Raw genomic sequence first — 23,077 nt, 5'->3', positions numbered from 1 at the left:
TTGCTGTACATTAATGTGCATGTGTAAGATCCTATCTCGATTGTTTTTTTTTTTTTTTTGGAAGACGTCATCTTTATATTTCATTCAGATTACCTACATCTTCATAATAACTTATAAGTAGATTAGATGTCCAATTATTAACTTATTAACATGATAAATAGATACACAAAAAAAACCCCGACTAGAACAATTAAAAATCAGGATGCTTAAAACACTATTACAAGGCAGTTTAGGTTATAACTTTCCCATCACATTAATACACCTGATATATCTGTTATCTTTACGATGTTTGATTTGTTTAGTAGATGCATACGACTTAAATGATAACAAACTTTCTTAACCTTAAAAAAGAGGTTATCTGTAATATCCTGTTTCTTTATTATTTGTATTCCAAATGTGAAAGATGTGGACTATTTCCTTTAACAGAGTGTTTGTCAGCTTTATTCTGCTTGTATTTTCATCACAGCTTTATATATCACGTGCAGAGTAAGTTTTAAGATTTTTTATTTATATAATTCTTGGTCAATGTTAGTTTTGTTTTCCACACTGGCTCGTCTGTTACGGGGACTTAAAGATAATTACTTCCTGGTTCGTTTTCCTGTAAAATCATCAAAGTTCCAATAATGTATCACCTCTTTATTCTTTGGTCATACTTATAACCAGTGTGGAAGAAACCAAATACATAAGCCAACATCTAAACCAACAGGATTAAAAAAAAATACAGCAAATCCGTCGAAGTCAATTTTTCTATTACAAGGTACATGCATAATTTGTGCATTTTATTCATCTGTATTTTTCTACGAATATCCTTTATGAAAAAAAAACGTTGTTATTATTAAATGCATATTAGATTAATATCAAATGTACATTAAATATTAAATTTCTATTAAATTAATACTAAATGAAATTGAAAATGGAAATGGAGAATATTTCAATAAGATAATAAACCCGACCAAATAGGTAATAATAGCCGAAGGCTACCAATGGGTCTTCAATGCACATTTGATTTATTGATATTTGTTTTTCTTTCGACATCCCAATGTTGACCTTATATGCATGTATATCACTATCATTCAATTTACATGTATTTATTGTTTGTATACATTATACGCATTGAATATATTATGTTATCAAACATGTCAAACTTGATGACCTATTTTCGGAAAATTTAACGGGATATCATTCTTATTAAATGAGTGATGTTAGTCAAATGTAATATTTTGAACTTAACATATATACAATTATATTTTAACCTAACATAGAATTTTTTTTTAAATAAATCATGTTATGAATTCTAATCGACGTTGACAATCACATGCAAAATTGTCCAAAAAATTAATATATTGGTCTTCCAAAATGTTTCATAGACTTGCATGATGTTTAATAACTAGATTTTTATTTCGATAACTAACGACAAAAAAAAAGAAGGATTACACAATAATGTTACAAAATAATTCGATATTTACAAAAAGTAAACAAAAGATAAATAAAGTGCCATAAACTACAACTATAGAAATGAAATATAACTTTTCAAATTTACAACCCTTCATATTATTGATTACTTTCAGAACAACATTTTTCCCACACAGATCAGTACTTCATACCAAATAATCTTTGTAGTTGAAATTTTATCCTATTATGCTACATGTGTGTCTCCCATGTCATTTATCTAAATCAAAATATTTTGAAGACAGAACAATGCATATATTTTATCAAAGTTTTATTATCAAAACTTATGTTTATGCAGTATTTCAAAATATGAATATTTCATCATTGAGAGTGGATAAATATTATACTTCATTCGTTAAATGATAATTTCACTTATAATAAATCGAGAACATCCGAGTGTTATGTGAAAAAATGCTCGAAAGTGAAAGTGCAGCAGAACGCTCAACTATCAACCACTACCACAATCTTATTGATTGTAACAGGTTACTTAAACTAAAACATTGACTTAACAAACCTTTTTCAATTTGGTTCAAAAGTTGATGGTGTAAGACATCTGAACAAAAATATAAAACCAAACACCCGCCCTCCCAGCCTCCCATTAAATTGTAAATTGTAAATAAAGAAGTGTTGACACAGAGTTGCGTCATATGTTTGATCAATTTAAAGATTTGTTTAGGAGTATGCTATCTATTGAAACAATACTCCTTTAGACCGAACGTGAAAAATGTAATAAATAAAAATATAAGCAAAACCAATCTTATATTGTAAGCTTTAAAATGCCCGGGTATGACGAAAACGTGTTTCCAGTCCTATAAATGTTTTTATTTTCAGGGATAGATGTGAATTAGATCCAAATCGTTGTCCACCATTCAACTGTGAATCCGAATGCTGTGATGGTTTTACTCTGGAGAGTGACGAGGACGATGTTTGTAAGTCAACTTTGCCAAGTTAGAAAATAGTGATGTCAGGTCAACCTCTTCTTATCACCCCCTTTGATTGGTCTCCTTCTATTACAGGGTTGATTTAAACATGTGAAATTTTCAGTGTTTTGTAATTTGATAACCCTCTTTGCTTTATATAGAGTAAACCTCAAAGAAATGTCAACATGATACGAGATTTACCTTTTTTGTTATATATGTTTTAATTTTATATTTGACAAAAAAAAACTAAGCCAGGTCCAATTTTAATGGGCTATACAGCTTTAAAAAAAATCTAGAATTAAAAGCCCATTCTACTCGACAAAATGTTAAGTGTAAAAGTGTTGATGAAGCTGGATAGCTTCAGGGGATAGATGAACAAAGTTAAGATGACTTATCGCCTGGTTTTATATTTACAAATCTGTAAATTCTTTCATGACCTTGTCAGAGAGTAGTTGTTGCCTAGAAGCATTTTCCGTCATTTCCGTTCAAAAAAATACGTGTCGGCATTTTAAAATGAAAGACCAACACAACGGCCTTATCCTCGGCAACGAATGAACATTGTTCGTTCAACTTAAACCAGTGACGTACAACTGCAAAAAGTGATGTTCGGCGTAAACTTCTTAATTGCTGGTAGATTTGTAATTCGTCCTGGTTTTAATTATGAAAGCGATATTCTAATATCTCAAAGCCGGATATTATTTAATCGGCATAGATGCCACTGTCATACAAGTGTAATGTTAAGCTAGCTATGAAACTAGGTTTAATCCTTTTTTTTCACTTTAAAAATTGCATGACTAAGTCAGGAATATGGCAGTTGTTGTCCATTCATTTGATGTATTTGAGCTTTTGATTTTGTCAATTGAATAGGGACTTTCCGTTTTGAATTTTCCTCGGAGGTCATTATTTTTCGAAGTTTACTTTTTGGAAAATTTTGATTTGCTCAATTTTGAATTTGTTTGATTTAAAATTGATATATTTCAGGTATACCCAAAAACTACACAAGTGAGTATACAGCAGAATAGTATACCGGTTACTTTTTTACATTTATATATGTAGGACTCAAATCTATGGCGGGTTCCAAATCTATGGCAGATTCCTAATCTATGGCAAATGTGACGTTACAAACGCCAAACAAATCAAATCTATGGCAGATTTTTGTTTTCTCCAAATCTATGACAGATCTAACATATAACGTCACAATTCAATAAGGCGATATTACATCGTCGCCGCTGCAAACGATGGCAGAACTCATAGATTTGAACACCATTCTAGATTACAACAATTTGACGACGGTTTACATAAAGATGTGACCCATTATCCAGAAAAGGGACACAATGTGATGTACCGGTCGAAGTCCGCGATGAACAAGGACATTGTTTTTTTCAGTAACAGATATTTCAGAAAAGGATTTTTCATAGTAAACATTTAACTGTCTACGGTTGGCAAAGCTTATAAAATGAAACATGAAATTAATGGATACCAATTTTCTTTAGATCGTCATAAAATAAAAAAGATGCCATAACGATGAATAACATATTATTTGAACATTCAAACTGTTCATTTTTATTTATCCCCCTTTATTATTTTCAAAAATCCACCTTCTTGTTTGTTAAGGGACTTTACGTAAATTACTAGTTGGTTACATGAATGCACAGATTAGAAAATGTTTATTTTTACAAGGCACATCATTTCAATTTAAAGTCTGTATTTATGTTATGAGTTCATCATTTACGGGTTTTTTTTACGCCATAATTTTGTTGACCAGTATTTTTTTATTTCACAAATGTTTATAGACATGCTTCCGTTGTCGTACATGCTCACTTGTTCAAATAATGCAAGTTAATTGTCGTATGTGTCCTGCATTATTTTCCATTTGCAATTCATTTTCCATAAACTAGGACACACTAAAATTCGCCAAAGATTAGGAAATTACAAAACTTGCCATCGATTAGGATTGTAAAAAATCGGCCATAGATTTGGAATGGCATGACGTCACATTTGCCATAGATTAGGAATCTGCCAAAGATTTGGAACCCACCATATATTTGAGTCCTACATATATTATATATTTATATATTTTTTTTGCATTACAATTGAAATATCTTTTTTAAATCATCAGTGACCTATATCTTTTATTATTATTTTCAAATAAGCTATAAAAGTTTAGTGATTTCTGTAATTTAGTTCTTGTTTATTTCGATATAACCTTTTTTCTTCTATTAGTTCAACAGAAAAAAGTATTTCTTTACAAAAATGTATGCTTCTTTCGAAGGAAGATTGTGGGCGTAAATGAACGGAGAGCCCATTTTTTGTTTTGTTTTCCTACTAAGTAAAAGTTCATTCATAGAAAAATATATCGAAATCCTATACTAAAAAAAAATTGCTTTTCTTGAACTTTAATAAACTTTGATATGAAAGAAATTTGGCACGTTTTGTTTATCTTAACTTCGACCGGCAAATATTTTATAAATATTTACGATGAGAACAAAGTACGGGACGGCTGTTTCGTTTTTCTCGAAGATGTAGGATTATGTCTTTATTTTCTTTAACTTTTAGTTAAAAGAATATTCCAGTATGTAATATATTCCGTAATGTGCAGAACAATTGTTAATTTTTATCAAAGATGGACTTTCATCAATTACATCATAGACATTGATTTTCCCGCCTTCTTTAATACATCAATATATGTAAAACTTGGAAGAGACTTTAGAACAAGGCAATATTTGAAATCGATATACGTGTTGGGATTTCAGAAATTATGTTAACCGAAACTAACCAAAACTAAATAAACTTTAATGAGAACGATAAACTGCAGTCTGCATTCTACCTTTCATGTACCGAGCAATTTTTTTCTGATCTGGAAAACGAAAAAGCGACGAACAATACAAAAGTCTCCTCATTTAGTGTCATAGAAATACATTATAAAAATAAATAAGTGTATAAATACGTATATATGTTATTACAAAAGTAATAAAATACATTATGACAATGTTTTCATCATACTGAAATGTAAATTCTACATATTCCTATATAACTACCTTTCAAATTTGAAAAACGTCAATCTGTATTTATTCATTGTTAGGAAATAGATAGGCCCTGCATTTAATGTGTTTGATTCAGTTATTTCGTATCTACTCAACTGTATATAAAATCTTTTTTCAGAACCAATGTTTCACGACTGTCCATGGAAAGGAAAAATTATAAAGCGTTACGTTAGTCCTTCTATCAACATGATATTTCTGTACAAACCATTTCATGTTACTGATTGGAAAGGAAATAAACTTCAAACAACATTGTCAAAAAATGTTTTTAGTCGATGCAAGTGTTCAGGGCCTCAGGAGGAGGAGGTTGAAGCAAAAGCTATAGATGAGTTCGGAAACGAAGCTGAATGCCTGTTTACTGTGTCAATTATTGGTATGAAACAAAAACATGTAATAAAGTTACAATCATCATCACAATATTTATACTTTTTGAAAGAAAACCCATCATAATTATGCGTTAAACGCAATGCATTTCAGCTATAAGGTGAAAGGAATAAATTGAAGTCGATAGATATTTTTCTTACAGCTCTTGTCTGTTACACCTTAACTGAAAATGAAAGAAATAATGCATTAAATACATATTGTTATTCTAACTCGATTGAATAAACTTCTTTTTTCAATTAGGGTGCACTCTTTCGTGATTTTTTGTAACATATTAAATATTATTTTCAAAATTCATCAATTCATATATTTTTCTGAGAAAAGTGTAGTACTCTGGTCGTATAAATTTCTGCGAACCAATATGAAACATTCATATTATCAATCATATAGTAACCGATTGTGTATTATTTTGGTGAATTATTAATATGTTAGGTAGCTATTTAGTTTTGAATAAACGATGGAGCTAAAGTTACGGTTCGTCTACATTGTATGCGATTGGTTTCTTCTTTTGTTAAAAAAAAATAAAAGGTAAACGTTTTAATTTTTGACTTCTTCAAGACAAAAAGAGAAGAAAACACAAAAAAGTAAATACCCCCCCCCCCAAAAAAAACCCCCAACGAAACACGAAAAGACTCAATTTAACAGGATTCGTTTTTTATTATGTATATTGATTTCTCAAAACATAAAATGGAATAGAAACAGATCTATCGATTACATTGATGTTGTTGCCTATTTTGATTTTATCAATGTAAATGGAAGATTGCTATAATGTATTTCTCAGTTAATGTATACTAACCATATTTATTAATTGATGTTTTTTATATTATTTGTAGATAATTGCAGAAAAAACATATATTTTTTTCATATACCGTACATTTTCTTCATTAATTGTTTATCTTATTATTTTTCCATTATCACTAAGAATTCAATGTTTTTCTTACGAAAATATATTGCTTACAATAAAAACGCTGAATTTATGTTTAATCTGATTTTTCACAGATAATATTCCACCCGCTATAAGATATTGTCCTCCTAAACGTCAAACCGTGAATGAAAAGGACAACATTGTGTGGACAGCTCCAACAATACGAGACAATGTAGGAGTGGAAACATTATTTACACCGGACCGGTATAACAATACAAAGTTTCTACCCGGTCTATACACACTGATCTATAATGCCACTGATTATTCCGGTAACTCAGCAGTCTGCAGGTTCCAAGTATCTGTTTACAGTTCAGGTGAGTTAAACATTCAAAGTACAATTCTTAAACTAAAACCGGCATCATTTTCTGTCTATTAGAATACTATCTTTCAATTTTGTGTTTAATAATACAAAGCATCTTAATTTTCTTTTACTGTAAAATTGTTAGAAACAATGAGCAGGAAATACAATGCAACATACCCCTCCCCCTTAAATCTTAACAACAACACAACCAAAACTAAATTGCCCCGTGATAGCGAATAGTATCTATTCCACTATTTGCACCCGTCAGTTTTCCATCGACAAGTAAACATTGTTTGAGAAATCAGTTTCGATGGTCTGTGATCAACTATGTATATATCTCATAACAGCTGTTTTTGTAAAGTGTTGTCTCATTGATAATCATAACACATCTATTTTTTTTATATTAATCATTCTTTTATCGATGATCTGAACTTGACTAAGTCGACAAAGCAATGTCATTTCGATAAGGTCATTTCATTGCATTAAGTTGGTTAGCAATTAGAAAAGGGGAAACAGGTAGTGTTTAATAATTACTGCTCAATGAGAAACATTCTTAACTATACAAGAAGCTTACAGTAAATTTAATAATTAAAGGTTTCGCATCAAATTTCAACATAAAACTCTCAATATGAATCATCAATAAACGAGTTTCTTTTGTTAGTTATATCACAGTTTTTCAGGAAGTTTGTTTTATGTACTTCTAGTTATCATTTCCAATTAGACAGTACAATATGTGTACCTCAACTAGAATAGCCATATGAAATCCAAATTTAGAGAAGTTGTATCCAATTAAAACTGTTGTTTTGGTACCAAATCATGACTATTGCACTATAAAAAATAGGGGTAATAATATTTTGAAATGGTTATGTATTTGGCTAACCAGACGTTTTTTCTTGAGTATTTCAAATGAAATTTATTAAATGAATACGTTTCATGTTCACCGTGTTTGGTTCCATTCATTTTTACTTAATGATAACTTAACATGATTTTAGTTTTATCTAATATGCGTACCCTACATGATCTCCTGATATCAAGGTTTTGGTTGGTTTTGTATTGCGCAGTCTCTAACTTTCTAAGGAAAATTTTTGGACTTTTGTTTCGTCTTCTGCCATTTTGCTTATGGTGTTGTCAGTTCTATATCGGCTTATGAGTTTAAATGTCTTTTTGTTACGTTCCTTCTCATTTTATACAAACCTGGTACAGGAAGACCAATCATAAGAATAAAAATAAAACGGAGATACTATCACGATAGAGTTCGTACTAATGTAAATAAGATAACAGCGGGACATTTGTACTCATTGCTAAAAAAAAGGAATAGACAAACAGACAAATAACAGTACACAAAACACAAAATAGAAAACCAAAGAATAAAAAACACGAACCCAATAAAACTGCCGATTGTCTCAGAAGCTCTGAAGGGTGAGTAGACCCTGCTCTACATGCGACACACGTTTGTTCATGTTATTGCTCGTGTTAGCACAAATCCGGGGATAATTATATAAAAATTGTAGAAGAAATGTATTGTCTTTCTCTTTTCTAGATTATTATGTAAAGTATACAAAGAATACCGATCCATCCATGGTTATAAGTAAGTGAAAAAGAATTTGTTTCAAATTATTTTTACCGTTGCAAATTTAGTGATACTGTATGGATGTTTGAGCTTTTCATTAGCACATTGTAAAATACATTATACATCTAATACATTTTTACAAAATTATTGAAAATGAATAATAAAAAATGATTTTAAAAATCATATAATATTACGAGAAATAAATGTACAAATTGGTTTATTTAGACATACATGTAAGTTTTCTTATGAATCAAAAAGTTACTAACTTTTCAGTTGTTCTTCCGTCTAGATTTTAAGTATATAAAATTCTTATGCTGTTTTTTTCCCGGTAGCTTCTTTAGAGTACATTATGTAATTTTAAGTTGTAATGATAATCCACTCAGTCCAGCATTAATTCGTAATATTAATGATTTCACGGCTGTGGAAATGCTACAGATATTTAATTGAATTTTCAAAACATTAGAAATGTATCGATTACAATAGTCAAAATGTATTTAAAGCTGGTTGTTATATTGAAACCTACAGTATCAATTTTCTCGTATTTCAGGTAGTGCGATTGTAGGAGTATTATTTATAATATTGATAGCGATGGCCCTAGCAATGTATCGTCTTCGTGTAAAACGTCGCCAGCTAAACAGTACAGACGGGCAATCTAATAATCGAGTACGAAGGTCGGCTTCTACACAAAGAGAATCACATGACAATCCTGTTTTTACAATTTACAACAATGATCCTCCACCATATGACATTGCTACTCATGATAAGCTACCAGACTACACCCCACCTACATTTCCACCGTCGTATGAAGAAGTTCAAAGTTCAATGCTGATCAGTGCTTGTGAAGATAATATTGTATATTCGTTAACAGAATGTTCTGCGGAGGAACCGGATGAGGAATCTTCTGAATCGCTGATGATTGTAGATTCTTCACATGGAAGTAATATTGCAAACCATGTCAATATTGTTTCCAATACGAATAAAAATAACACTTCAGTGCAACACACACTACAAAAAGATCAGCATGCGACAGTACATGGAAACATTCAGTTGGATCATATGAATCTCCAGATTAACACAAATTGCATAGAAACTAATATTTGATAGTCATGAAACTGTCGCAATTTAATTAGTAACCCAATTTTTTAAGCAGATCAAAATTTGAATAAAACGGTCACAATGAACCTTATTTTTTTTTGGGGGGGGGGGGTAATTAATTTACGAGAAAATATTTAAGAATCTCATTTAATCGAACATATGTAAAACAGTGAATACAAAAATCTTTCACATTAATCATGATAGAATAATACCTTAAATACAGCAAAATTATTTTCCTCAAGGTGGTACCAAAAATTGATTTTGCTCGTTTAATTTTTATAAAATATTTACTTTGATCCTTTGATGAATATATTAGAATTTCAAAAAACTTGAACCGCACACTTTCTCGGAAAAATTTCATTGGATATATAGCAGTTTGACAATCACTAATTTTAATCATTGAAAAGTTGAGAAGCTTAATATTTCTTAAATAATTCAACGTGATTAATTTTTTTACCTGATTTTACAGAGTAATCTATCTGTTGCGTTAGGTACCACCTTGAATTAATAAATTTATTATCTCAAAAAACGTTTATTAGTATTTGAAAAAAAAATGCTTATTATCCACCATTGTATTTTATTTCGCAAATATATATTCAATTGGTGTAAAAATTCTGAAATGTTTGCATGTTTCTTATATAAAATTTTACAAATGACAAAGATGGTATTTGTCTTTTGGACAACAACGGAACGATATGAAAACAAACGACAAGATGATATAAATTGATGATAAATGTGTGTCACTAAAAAAACAGGAACTGCTGCACCTTCCGAATAAGTTTACTCTAAATTTTTGTCGATGTCGCGTTAGTGATGCCTTAGTTTTTAGTGTTTAGTTCTGTAAAAAGTTAATTGATAAAAATGCATACTCCAAGGAAAATTCAAAATGGAGAAACACACATAAGCTAAAACAAATCAAACGAATGGAAAATAACTATCATTTTCCTGACCTGTTTAAGGTATTTCAATATGTAAAACTGTTGTTCGTCTGATGCCTTTTCTATGTCTGGTCAATATTTTGTTTGTATTTTGTCAAATCTTTGGTCTTTTATAAGTTACACTGGTAAGTACCATTTTGATGTAAAAAGTAAAATAACAAAAGAAAACGTGCTCAAATGAATATTTAAAACGGAGAGTCACGTAACAAATGTCAAGATCAAAAGCTCAAACACATCAATAAAACAACTCATGTTCCTGACCATATACAGTAATTTCCCTGTGTAGAAAATGGTGGATTAAACCTGATTTTCTAGCAAGCTTAACCTCGCACTTGTATTACAGTCGCATACAATTTAATTATATTGACAACAATGGGTAAGCAACACAAACAAACATACTGGGTAAATATGTCAAAAAATATGAAAAACAGTCAACATGTGTTATAATAATAATCCCTATATAAGCAAACAACTATGCAAAAAAAAAAAAAGAGATAATAGCATGCAACCATTCTATAGGCAAATTACATCATCATAAATGAAAGAGAAGAATAAAAAAAATAGCCATAGCATAGCATTATGGGTCTTTGTCAATTGATCGTGAGAGGACGTTCTTACCAAACACTTTATTGGTCTAGAATTAGCTGATTTCATGTGCACGAGCCTACGAAACAAGTGTTGCAGAATTGTCGATTTCGTCACTTTGTCTAGTGGTGTCGTTCTTAATATCTGAATACACAATATTAAGTTACGCATGTTGATCTTCGCTGGTTAAAAAAAAGAAATTTGATGAAGTTTGAAACAATCTTTTTCAATTTACAATATTTTCAAGTTAAATAAATGCCAGTGATTTGTTGAGTTATAAGATAAGACAATAGTACTTTATCAATGTTCAAATCTCATAACTCGATTAAGAAGAAAATTCAAGGTAACTTATAAAAACTAAAGGAATCGAATTAAACTCCAAAATGATCGACAATATTAATGCATCAATCGCGATCCTAACCCACTCTCAGTCAAAAACTGAGAATAAGACAAAATCGATAAAATTACTGATAAGACGACTATTTTGGTATTTAAAGATCTTAGAATTTGAAAACATGTCACCAGTGAGTTGAGACACATACACAACATATCGGTCTACCAAACATATGATGGTGACCGCATAACTTATGCAGAGTCGTTCCCCCTCATAATTTTGTTGAAGCAGTTTTTGTCTAAGGATCACGTCCCTGATTATGAAGTCCGTATAGTGTGGATATGCACGAGTGTGAAGTATAAGTTGAGGTATATAAGCATCAAACAATACGGCAGAGGGTAACGTCTTAGAAACTGGATGTTGACAATTTGTGTTAAAATCCTTTAGTTTGAAGTTATTCATTTTGTTGAAATATCGAATAACACATATGAAGTAGACCTTCTTGTTTCAGTACTATTACTAATACTAGTTCAAAGAAATAGATATGAAATGAAATGACTCTATCAAATAAAGATTTAGGGGTGACGTAAATATATCAGAAGGTGAAATTAAAGAACTTGGCTGGACTTGTTTTCTTTTTTATTCTATGAAGGTATTAAAGTATGAATTCTGCCTGAAATGTTTTAAAAAAAATCCAGGTCAGCCGGTCCGAGACCACCATTGTCGTCCCTTGATTTTCGTTGTTCACAAATATAGTCCCTTGTGTTGACAGTGGGTTACTTTCCATTAATGTTTTTACCCCTTCCAAATTTATTTCTCCATGTTCAATGCCTCAAATTGCAAGTAGGGGGATGAAATTATACTGTAAAAACATTTGGGTTCAGAATTTTAAAGGAAAGTAGTGATTTGGTCCAGCTGAAAAAGGTTGAAAATGAGCACTTCCGAAGCTGTCAAAAGATTTCAAGACGCCCTAAACATAAAATTGTCCATATTTTGAGTTAGAGGCGATGAAGTTTTCTATAAAGTTGATATAATTTGTCCCAAAAGTAGTACAACATACTGTAAAAGTTTCTTTGAGAAAGCGCAGGTGGGATTTTTTTTATTTTCATTTATGTTCTAAAAGAAATGCACTACGAATTAATTGTGTTCTCGGACCAGCCAGAAAGGGGTTTACAATGTAGTACGAATTGGAATATGTACTGTCTCTTTAAATATTTAGACCTTAACTGAAAAAGTCTTAGATTTTGAGGATGTCAGTCTCGGTGTATTTGATTTTGGAAGTTGACTCGATCATATAGCAAATACATAAAGTTTACAATTTATATGAATTTGCTTATGATCATCATTGAAATTTAGTTTGCAATTTAGGCTTAAATTGGTGACGTTATGTGAATAAATCTGACATGTCAGTGTTTTTTGTCAAGAAACTTCTTTTTTATTGTCTTATACTCCTAAGTTTCTGCTTGTCAAACCGAATTCAGTGTAATGTTTAGTGTACTGAATTGAAATCAATACTATTTGAACCGAGATGATCCTGATGATAGTAAACTTGCGCCTTTATCAATTATAAATCGTATTTTTACGGAGTTTTACATTTTTATTCCCGTTAAGATGCTTACTTTGACTTTTCTTTAAATGAATTTACTAAGAGATGTGTACAAACAACATATAAAATCGTTTTACTGCTCTAAAATAAATCTTAATGTCACTTGAATCCACTTGAGATCTCTTATCTTTCCAATATTTGATTTGTAGAATAAATGCACACAAAAATCGCTGAAAATCGATCGTCCTGACCTTAAACATGTTAAACAAGAGTATTATCTTCAACATCATGTTTCCATATTATTTTCATTCCGAATGTAAATTATGAGGAATACTTCATTTAATAGGGTGCTTGTCAGCTTTACTTTACTTGTATTCTTGCAATTGTATGAAACAGTCGCAGGGTAAGTTATAAATGTTAACATTAAGCTTACATAACGGGTAGTTCTATATTTACTTCCTTGTTCGTTTACCTACGATGAACGATTGTAAAAATTGCAACTGTTCCATGCCGTAACATTTCTAAGGTACACCTCTTAAAAGTCGTCCAGTTGTTTGTTTAATATTTATGGTACATCAAGATTTATTCAGTATAACACTTCATTACAAAGCAGATGGTTTAAAGTTGAATAGTTTTCAGTCCCCTTGTCCGTACCAGTGACTTTTTCAGTCATGTTTCCTCAATACGAGATGATTTAAGTACGACACAAAAGCTCAGTCATAACCGATATCGCTTTTTTGAGTATCTATTGTTTACTAGTATATTGATATTAATAAAAATTATGATATATGAATAAAGGAAATATGATGTATGCTTTTTTGTCATATTGTATGCATGTTTTGTTTTTGTATTGCTTATACCGTCAAAGTGTAATTTTTAATGTTTTGATATTGTTCAGAATTAAGGGACCGTGGTCCATACTATTATATCATATTTATTGTTTGCATGTTGTTGGTATATATTGTATATAGATATAGGAAGATGTGGTGTGAGTTGTATGCCTGTTTTTTTTTATATTGCTTATCCCATTAGCTTGCGTGGTAATATCTTGTAGCAATTGATTATGCAGTGAAGACAAGAAATTGTCAGGAATATTATTGGCAGTTGTTATCAAATACTTCGTTTCTATGTGTGATGGCGTTTGTTTTTGTTGCACTGCGGTGTGCCTGTTGTTCATTTGTTTTCCTCTTATATTTGATGTGTTTCCCTCAGTTTTAGTTTGTTACCCGGATTATTTGTTCTCAATCGATTTATGATTTTGGAACACCTGCACACTAGTTTTTGGCTTTATTCATTTAGTTTTAGTACTTTACACATTATATCTTACATTATTGCAGTTAATGTTTTTTAAAATGTGACAATATTCAATGATTAAGCTACTTTTCAAAACTAAATTTTTATTTCATATTTCTTTTTATTGTCTTCTTGATGAAGTTTCTGTATTGCATCGATCCTTTCGTTTTGGTTATTTTAGTCATTACTACAAATGAAATATTGAAATAATAATTTTAGCAACCACTGTAGTTCAATTTTGTCAAAATACGCTAAGAAAATACGAAGTAAAATTATTCACTTGCAAATGCATAAATAAGTCGTCACATAACTTTCGATTTAACCCACTAGTTAGATACTGGTAACGCATGTATTATTTGTGTTTAGCAATCAAAATTGTTAACATCAAAAATGAAGCATAAGGTGAACTATTCCGTTGACTGATTCGTTCCTCGCAAAAAAAAACCCATTCTTTTCCAGATGAAAACAATGATTAACTTATTCATTTATTGTTTAAACTATAACATAAAATCTAACCTCGAAAAGTTCAATTGCATGAAGTCGATATCTATTTAAATTTATATCGGGTTATGTGACTGTTGACAGTCTTCATGTTTCATCTTGATGGTTGATACGTTGGCGTCTAGACTAAAATACACACGCTCTGTTGATATACATAATAGTGCCCATGCATTATTTATTATTTAAATCATACTGCTGAAATTTTAATACATATTATAATTGAAACATAAGAAATTGAGTCCAATCGGTGGAGATGAATTTGAAGTTAATGCCCTTTGATAATTACTAAAAATCAGTGTACTGTTAATGCATGATGCATGCAGCTCCCGTGCTATAGACATACTTTAAAAACAGTTTTGTTATCAAAAACAGAATTTTCATCTACCGGATCAAATTTAAACATTTGATTATAAACTAAGAGGAATAAAGGTGTCAAAGAGTTAAAAGTATGTTTAATTATTGCCTTTTTTTTTTAAAGAAATAACTGTGAATTGGATCACCACCGTTGTCCTGCATTCAACTGTGAATCAAGTTGCTGCACTGGTTATATTCTTGACAATGACAACATGTGTAAGTTTTTCATGTTTTTGTATTATTTTTCTTATGATTGCATATAAAACTTTAAAACAATCTCACGTGACAGAACAAGCTCTATAACTAGTATTTAAAACTTAAGATTGAAAACAATCTGAGTAACCGATTTTAAAGATCCTATAGGCATATTATTCTGTAGTTCCTTTTTTATTGCTGATTAGTGTCTGGAGATAATGTCATTAAGTCTGAAATAATTTGAATAAAGTGAAGACTTTTTGAATATGTCACAATTTCTAGAAAAAAGACGAAAAAGCACGTGCAGAAACTGCAAATGAAACTGAGAAAGCAAAAAGTTTTCAATTTAAAGATTTCTCGGTATCTTAAAAAGAGAAAGCAACTTATAATGTTTTAAAAACTTTTGTATTTTAGTTTTTCATTTTTATATCAGAAGACTAAATGACACAAACATTTAAAAAAAAAAGGGGGGACGAAAGATACCAAAGGGACAGTCAAACTCATAAATCTAAATCAAACTGACAACGCCAAGGCTAAAAATGAAAATGACAAACAGAAAAATAATAGTACACATGACACAACATAGAAAACTAAAGAATAAACAACACGAACCCCAACAAAAACTAGGGGTGATCTCAGGTGATCCGAAAGGGTAAGCACATCCTGCTCCCCATGTGGCACCCGTCGTGTTGCTTATGTGATTACAAATCCGGTGAATAGTCTAATTCGGTAGGTCAGAATCATGAAAAGGAAGGGGATTGTAGTTACGACGTAAGGAACATATCCGATATCATTGGTGAAACGGTTATTCCATAACGGTCAGCAAACTCGTGATGGCGTCCGTAAAATTTACGAAGGGATGATTTCAACTTCAACATTTGGAACTCTTGGTTTAATAGCTTATTTGTTAGCAGTAACCCTCTATCAAGAAAATCATGATAGGAAATGCAAGCACGGGAAGATCGTATCAATTGGGAGATATATACCCCGTATGCAGGTGCTGCTGGAATGTGGCTACTTAGAAATGGAAAGTTCACAATTGGAAAGCTGAAATCATCTCTTTTGTCGTAAAGTTTTGTTTTCAACTGACCCTCAATGTCAATTTCTAGATTTAAGTCAAGATATGAAGCCGACTTAACTGTATCTGTAGTATCCTTTATCTCCAATTCGATGGGATAGATGCGTTCCACATAGTCACCAAATTTGAATTGTTAAGTGAAAGAACGTCATCTACAAAGCGGAAAGTAGAGTTAAAGAATATTGCTAACTTCTTATTTTTCTTCCTAAGAAGTTCCTGCATGAAGTCAGCCTCATAATAATAAATTAACAAGTCGGCAGGTAGATGGGCACAGTTTGTTCCCATTGGGATGCCGACAGTCTGTTGAAAAACATGTCCTTCGAACGTTACAAATATGTTGTCAATCAAGAAATCAAGCATCTTGATAATATCGGTTCCAGAGATATTTTTGTTGGAATCAGAGTGATGCTTTATAAAGTAGGATGTATCCCTCCCTAAGACATGATACTTGTATCTACGTTGGCCATTCTTTTTTATGAAGCAAAGTAATACCAACTCTTTCAATTTGTTTTTTAGTTAAATGTTGAATACTTGTGTAAAGAGTAGAAAATTCAAATGTTTTAATACTGTAACAAGATGAAAGAGAGTTAGATTGAATGTACTCTAAAAGATCTTTGGAATTTTTAAGTATCCACATCTGATTCACGCCACCTCTAGAATAGGCAGTTTCGCAATAACTTTGAAGCCCGTCTTTCATTGATGATAAAATAGATGTTAATAATTTAGAAAGAGGTTTCTTGGAGCACTTTGAAGACCAAGCAATATACCGTTGTTTGTAACGACACGTATGTAGTTTAGGTATCCAATACAGTGATGGAAGATCCAGTTCTTCATCTTTGGTTGAAATACAAAAGGAACAAAGAACATTAAAGCTCCAATGCCGGGAATCGAACCCGGGCCGTCCGGGTGAAAACCAGAAATCCTTAACTGCAGAGTTGTGAAATCGAGATGCATTAAGAAAGTATATCAAAAGTAACCAGGAAATCTTACCAGAGTTTAAAATGCTTTCCACAAAAAGGCATCAATGTTACAAAAGTCGTTTTTCTAAGTTAAGCAAATAAATCATTTGTGAATATGATAGTCCAACAAAATTTCAAAGTTGTAAAATAAATGTATTTCAACAGTGTAGACAAATTTACATTAACATATCCAATGGATTTATTTTCAGGTAAAAAGTATATAAGTGAGTAGAGCTTTTGTTCTTGAAATAATTACATTTTATGAAATCTCAACATTCAGTCAGTTATACTAGATTCAAAATAAAAAGTTTACTAAAGATTGTCTCATGAATTTCTTTATATAACGTACTAAACATACTAAATGGGTATGTGTATATAACGTCAAAAAGAAAGAAACCCAACAACAACAAATAAAGATAAAAAAACACGACATATCTATAAACGGTCTAGAATGCATAAAATTATACATAAAAGATTGAAATTCACGGATACTGCAAAAGTCTGAAATGATAAAAAAGGACTTCATTTTAGTTTAAAGACACGTGCTCATGTTAAATTATGAGAACAACTCCAATGCAATAAGAACTTTAAGTCGAGTGTATTCTGTGTATGAAGTATCTGGAGCAACAAACTGAAACCTCATGTTTTCACATATTTGTATATGCATATCATTTCGTCAACATCATTTTATCAAAACTTTAAACCAATTCCTAAAAACAAGACAATTAGAAGAGAGACAAAAACATCGATTATTCCGCAATACCAATTATCGAACCTGTTATAGACCCATAATATAGGATTTTCCCATTGTTGTAGGCCGTACCACTGACAATAATTGTTTACATTCACACTTTTTTTTCATTTTTAAATTTGAACACATCTCCTTATTTTTATAGTGATATATTAGTGGAACTTTTAGTTAGGCTACTTGCCCATCGATGTCTCTATTTAATTTTGATACGATATTCTCGATTGACAGTAAATTGTCAAGTTACTAGCACAGACAATATATGTGTGTCCTTATAAATCTTTCATATAACAAACATATACCAACAAGTTTCAGAACCAAAATTTCTCGATTGTCCAAGAGAAGGCCATAAGGTGAATATTTACATAAAGCCTTCAATCAACCATGCGGAACTGTACCTCCCACTTACGGTTGTTGATTGGAGAGGAGATCAGCTAGAAACAACTGTGTCAAAATCTAACTTTAGTCGATGCAAGTGTTCAGGGCATCAGGAGGAAATTGTTCACGTGACAGCGGTGGATGAGTTTGGAAATGAGGCTGAATGCCGGTTCACAGTTTCAATCATTGGTATGCAAATCGATATATATAGATATTGAATAACAAATGTACTAATATAATAGTTCTACGAAAAAAATGGATTGGTATAGTAGATTATTGATTATGTTCCGTTTTATTAACTTAATGAAATGTATTTGATAACTTAAAGGAACGGTTTGCGGTTTTTCGCCGTTTTTTCTCAAACACATCAAACGAATGGACAACAACTGTCATATTTCTGACTTGGTTTCGTAGTCATTTTTGAAAACTGTTACAATTGCAGAATACACTAGTAATAATTAATTGAATGTGCATGGCCATCATCAGATATGTTTACCTGTCTAACTTGCATTCGATAGGCATATCAACACAAATCTATTTTCAACAAGTTTTGCTATCCATATTGAAATGAATGAAGGATTCAAAGACTTATTTGTTATGATTTTCAGATTCAAATGAAAGCTTTAAAACCTGTATTATTGTAATTTTTCAACTTTTTTATTTTAACAGATGTTTCTCCGCCTGTTTTTATTTATTGCCCTGAACACCAAACAAGGAATGAAAATGACAACATTGTGTGGAAGACTGCAAAAATACGGGACAATGTTGGTATAAAATCCTTATCCACACCAGACCGCTATTACAATACAAAGTTTCCACCTGGACTGTATACACTGGTCTATAATGCTACTGATTATTCCGGTAACTCAGCCACCTGCAGGTTCGAGGTCGATGTTTACAGTACAAGTGGGTAAACCTAGAATTATGTTTAAGGGTTTATGATATGAACAATATGAACAGAAATGCAAAAAAAACGTAAATACAACAAAAATACCATATCAAGTTACTAGAGACTTATATAGTTTTTACAATAAGCGTCTATTTAACATCTTAAGTTCTAAATATCATGAAATCTTGAACACGATGTGAATGAATTTGATAGGAGCTTTTTCAGATCACCGAATACCGAATACTATATGACAAAACACAATAACTTATAAATTTCATCACTTGAAATTGGCGCATGCACATACTTTGTTTTACCTTTTAATTTTTTTGGCAAGTGTCCATGATCAAACGCGCGCCTGGGCTACAAAATGCGTATCATGGTATCTATGATGAGTTTATTTTATAGATGACAACCATTATTTTTTTCATCTCGCTAAGTGAACTTTACAATACTGAATACACACACATTCACGAATACAAAATAAGTCCAGGAAAGGTGTATGTCTTTATCATAATATTAGTTAAAAAAATCATTAATACAAATTAAACCATGAGGAACAAATACCCGTTATGGAAAATTATCAATTCCAGGAATCCGACACAAAGTTTTTAACCAGCATACCTAAAGGAAGTCAACAATAATGTACATTCATGTAGTGATAATTGAAACCATTTTCTATAAGTAGTAGACGAGTGACATTAACCATATTTTTGAATTTTTATGCACCAACCTGACATAAAGCTAAATCGTTTACAAGGAAAGCACATACGTAGTAGACGAATGACATTAACCATAACTTTTCATTTTTTATGCACCCACCAAACTTGCGGCTAAATCATATACCATTTGAAAGCACATCATTGGTACTCTTTTGATTTGCCCGGTTGTCATATACTTAATATTCGGTTATAAGAAGATCAGCAACATCACATTATTTAACAAAAACAAAATTTTCATAAAGCTGTGATCGTAAAACTTATTTAATAGAACGATACAAAGAGCAAGTCAAAGAAATGAAAACACTACAGTGTCAAACAACACGAAGGATTAACACAATTCATGAACACAAAAATCAGAATAAGTAAGATTTGCAACATTACCATAGCAAAGGATTCAATTTTCGAAGCACCTGCCTGATAGATAACCTATTTCTGTAGTGACACTGGCTAGAAAAGGCTAAAGAAGGTGCATTGGTGATAAGTGATCGAGTGTGTTGAAAGATAAGCATAGACACTTCGAACTATGTAGTTGAATTGTTTCTAAGGTTTTTATTCCATTCCGAATTATGTATGACTACATTAAACAAAACTACTGTACTAAACACTAGAATTGACGACGTTGCTCTTCAACTTTATACTTTATTTGATTTTTTTTTTACCTTTGATTCTATCGTAACTCGTGAGTATTTTGATCATATGAAACAGGCGTCTGGAATACAAAATGGTAATCCTGGAATCTATGATAACTTCTTTTACTACCTGTGCTAATATCAAATTACAAATGGTTAAACCATGCACTTAAAAAGAGCAAAATACTACGGTTACGAGAGGTAAACATTACATTTAAGTCGATGCAGTGCAAATGCAATTTAAATTTACATATAAAAGGCATTTATTTCAACCACTATTAATAATTGTTATTTTTTCAGCTTATTCCCAAAAATATGAAAAGAAAACTGACCCATCGATTGTTATAAGTAAGTGGACTTAGTATTGCTGAATTATTCAAATGCTAGGGAAAATTGATTATCACTTTTTCGTGTTTAAACTATTTTCTTTTTGATTAAAGTTCATTAAAGCTGTTACATGTAAGATTATCATTTTGTAAAAACAAATTTTAGCGAGGAGAAGCATTAATTTCCATGTCTTATACTTACATGCTAAGTATTCTCAGAATTACAATTATGATAATGACAATTTACATTGTTCCGTCTCACAACTTTTTTTCATATATATTTTTCCAAATGTTTGTAATTACTACCCGCGGAAATACATGCTTAAATAAAAGATGAATCATATGTGGATCACCACTATTCCTATAGCTGTTTTGTGGTTAATTAAGTTGAGGAGGCAATCCACTCTTTTAGAGCAAATTAATCCCTTTTCAGCACTGCAAATATTTGAGAGACAATATTCACATTAAGGTTACTTTAAAACTAGCAGTTTAAACTTTGTATAGATTACTGTTCGTTGGTATTTGTACATACTAATTATATTAATTGTGAACGACATATTTCAGGTAGTGCTATAGTAGGAGCATTATTTATCATACTGATAATGATGGCGCTTGGAATCTACCGTCTGTATAAAAAGCGCCGTCAGCTTAACAGTCAACAACGCCATCAGCTTTACAATACAGGGTGTCGTCAGCTTGACAGTTCAGGGCAACATCAGCTTGACAGCTCAGGGCAAAATCAGCTAGACAGCTCAGGGCAACATCAGCTTAACAGCTCAGGGCAACATCAGCTTAACGATTCAGAGCGTAATCAGATTAACAGCTCAAGGCACAATCAGCCTAACAATTCAGAGAGTCGCCAGGATAGCAGTACTTGTCGTCTTTCTATTTTGCGAGACCCAGATATGAATACCAGTCAAAGGGAGACGCATGACAATCCCGTTTTTACATTATACAACGATGATCCGCCGCCATATGAAATAGCTGCTTTTGACAAGCTACCAGACTACAGCCCAGCTACATTACCGCCGTCATATGAGGCAGTTCAAAGTTTAACTGAGTTCACTGATAATGCGATTACAGAAATTTCTCAATTAGAACCTTCTCCAAGAGCTTCTATAACGCAGACAAATGTAGATTATTCAAGGGAATGCAATGCTGATGTACCTGTACATACTGTTTCCGACGATGCTCAGGGTAACACGTCAGTGCAACAATTCCTAGAAAGAGATCTACACCTGACAGCACATGCGAACATGCAGTCAGATCATGTGCATTTTCAAATAAACTCGAATAGCATACAAACAGATGTCTGACCGTTCTAAACGTGTTACAATTAAGTAGCTTTAAGAACTATGTTCTAACATCGGTAAATTGTTGTGGTCTAAATTAATGTCATTAAATGTTAGGAGAAAATAGTGAAATAACTTCCAAATCTATCAAAAAGTAAAAATTCTCATTTAAAAAACCAGATTCACATCAATTTCTTTGATCGTCACCAAGTACGTCCAAGCCTCATCATTGAAAGACAGGGACATGTTTGAAAGAAGTATCATCGATTAAAAAATGCCTTGATTTTGCATTTTAATCAATGCCATAGAAGTAAATTTGTCATTTAATTTCACATTTATATTTGATTTTACAAATAAAAAAAATGACCAGTGAAATAAGCGCTGTTTCTTTACTCGTCGTGTGTATTTTGCTCTGTATGAACTCATTTTGTGCCATGGATGGATATCCCATATTAATAATAATATATAGATAAAATGTAAAATCACAAAAAATACTGAACTCCGAAAAAAATTCAAATAGGAAGGTCCCTCATAAAATGACAGAAGCAGAAAGCTCTTACACATCAATTGAATGGATAACAACTGTCATATTCCTGACTTGATACAGGCATTTTCTTATGTCGAAAATAGT

The 23,077-nt window shown here is 31.5% G+C and overlaps 1 protein-coding gene across 1 annotated transcript; it reads left to right on the top strand.

The window, feature by feature from the left end:
- The first annotated feature begins 376 nt into the window (after positions 1 to 376).
- On the top strand, positions 377 to 22,742 carry LOC134687716 (uncharacterized). Its single transcript, XM_063548173.1, has 11 exons — positions 377 to 486; positions 2,281 to 2,378; positions 3,351 to 3,371; positions 5,532 to 5,783; positions 6,791 to 7,030; positions 8,558 to 8,605; positions 9,135 to 9,524; positions 18,529 to 18,780; positions 19,261 to 19,497; positions 21,129 to 21,176; positions 21,719 to 22,742. The coding sequence occupies exons 1-11, from the start codon at positions 404 to 406 to the stop codon at positions 22,468 to 22,470; spliced, it is 2,421 nt and encodes an 806-aa protein (XP_063404243.1). The 5' UTR covers positions 377 to 403; the 3' UTR covers positions 22,471 to 22,742.
- The last annotated feature ends 335 nt before the right edge of the window (positions 22,743 to 23,077 follow it).

This window comes from Mytilus trossulus, chromosome 10 (genome assembly GCF_036588685.1).
Source record: "Mytilus trossulus isolate FHL-02 chromosome 10, PNRI_Mtr1.1.1.hap1, whole genome shotgun sequence".
Lineage (NCBI taxonomy): Eukaryota > Metazoa > Mollusca > Bivalvia > Mytilida > Mytilidae > Mytilus > Mytilus trossulus.
This window is presented reverse-complemented; position numbering and strand designations above follow the sequence as displayed.

Coding starts and splice junctions, on each gene's coding strand:
- LOC134687716 (XM_063548173.1), top strand. CDS start 404: ATGTGGACTATTTCCTTTAACAGAGTGTTTGTCAGCTTTATTCTGCTT. Junction 2,379..3,350: donor GAGTGACGAGGACGATGTTT/GTAAGTCAACTT, acceptor GATATATTTCAG/GTATACCCAAAAACTACACA. Junction 19,498..21,128: donor GGTCGATGTTTACAGTACAA/GTGGGTAAACCT, acceptor TTATTTTTTCAG/CTTATTCCCAAAAATATGAA.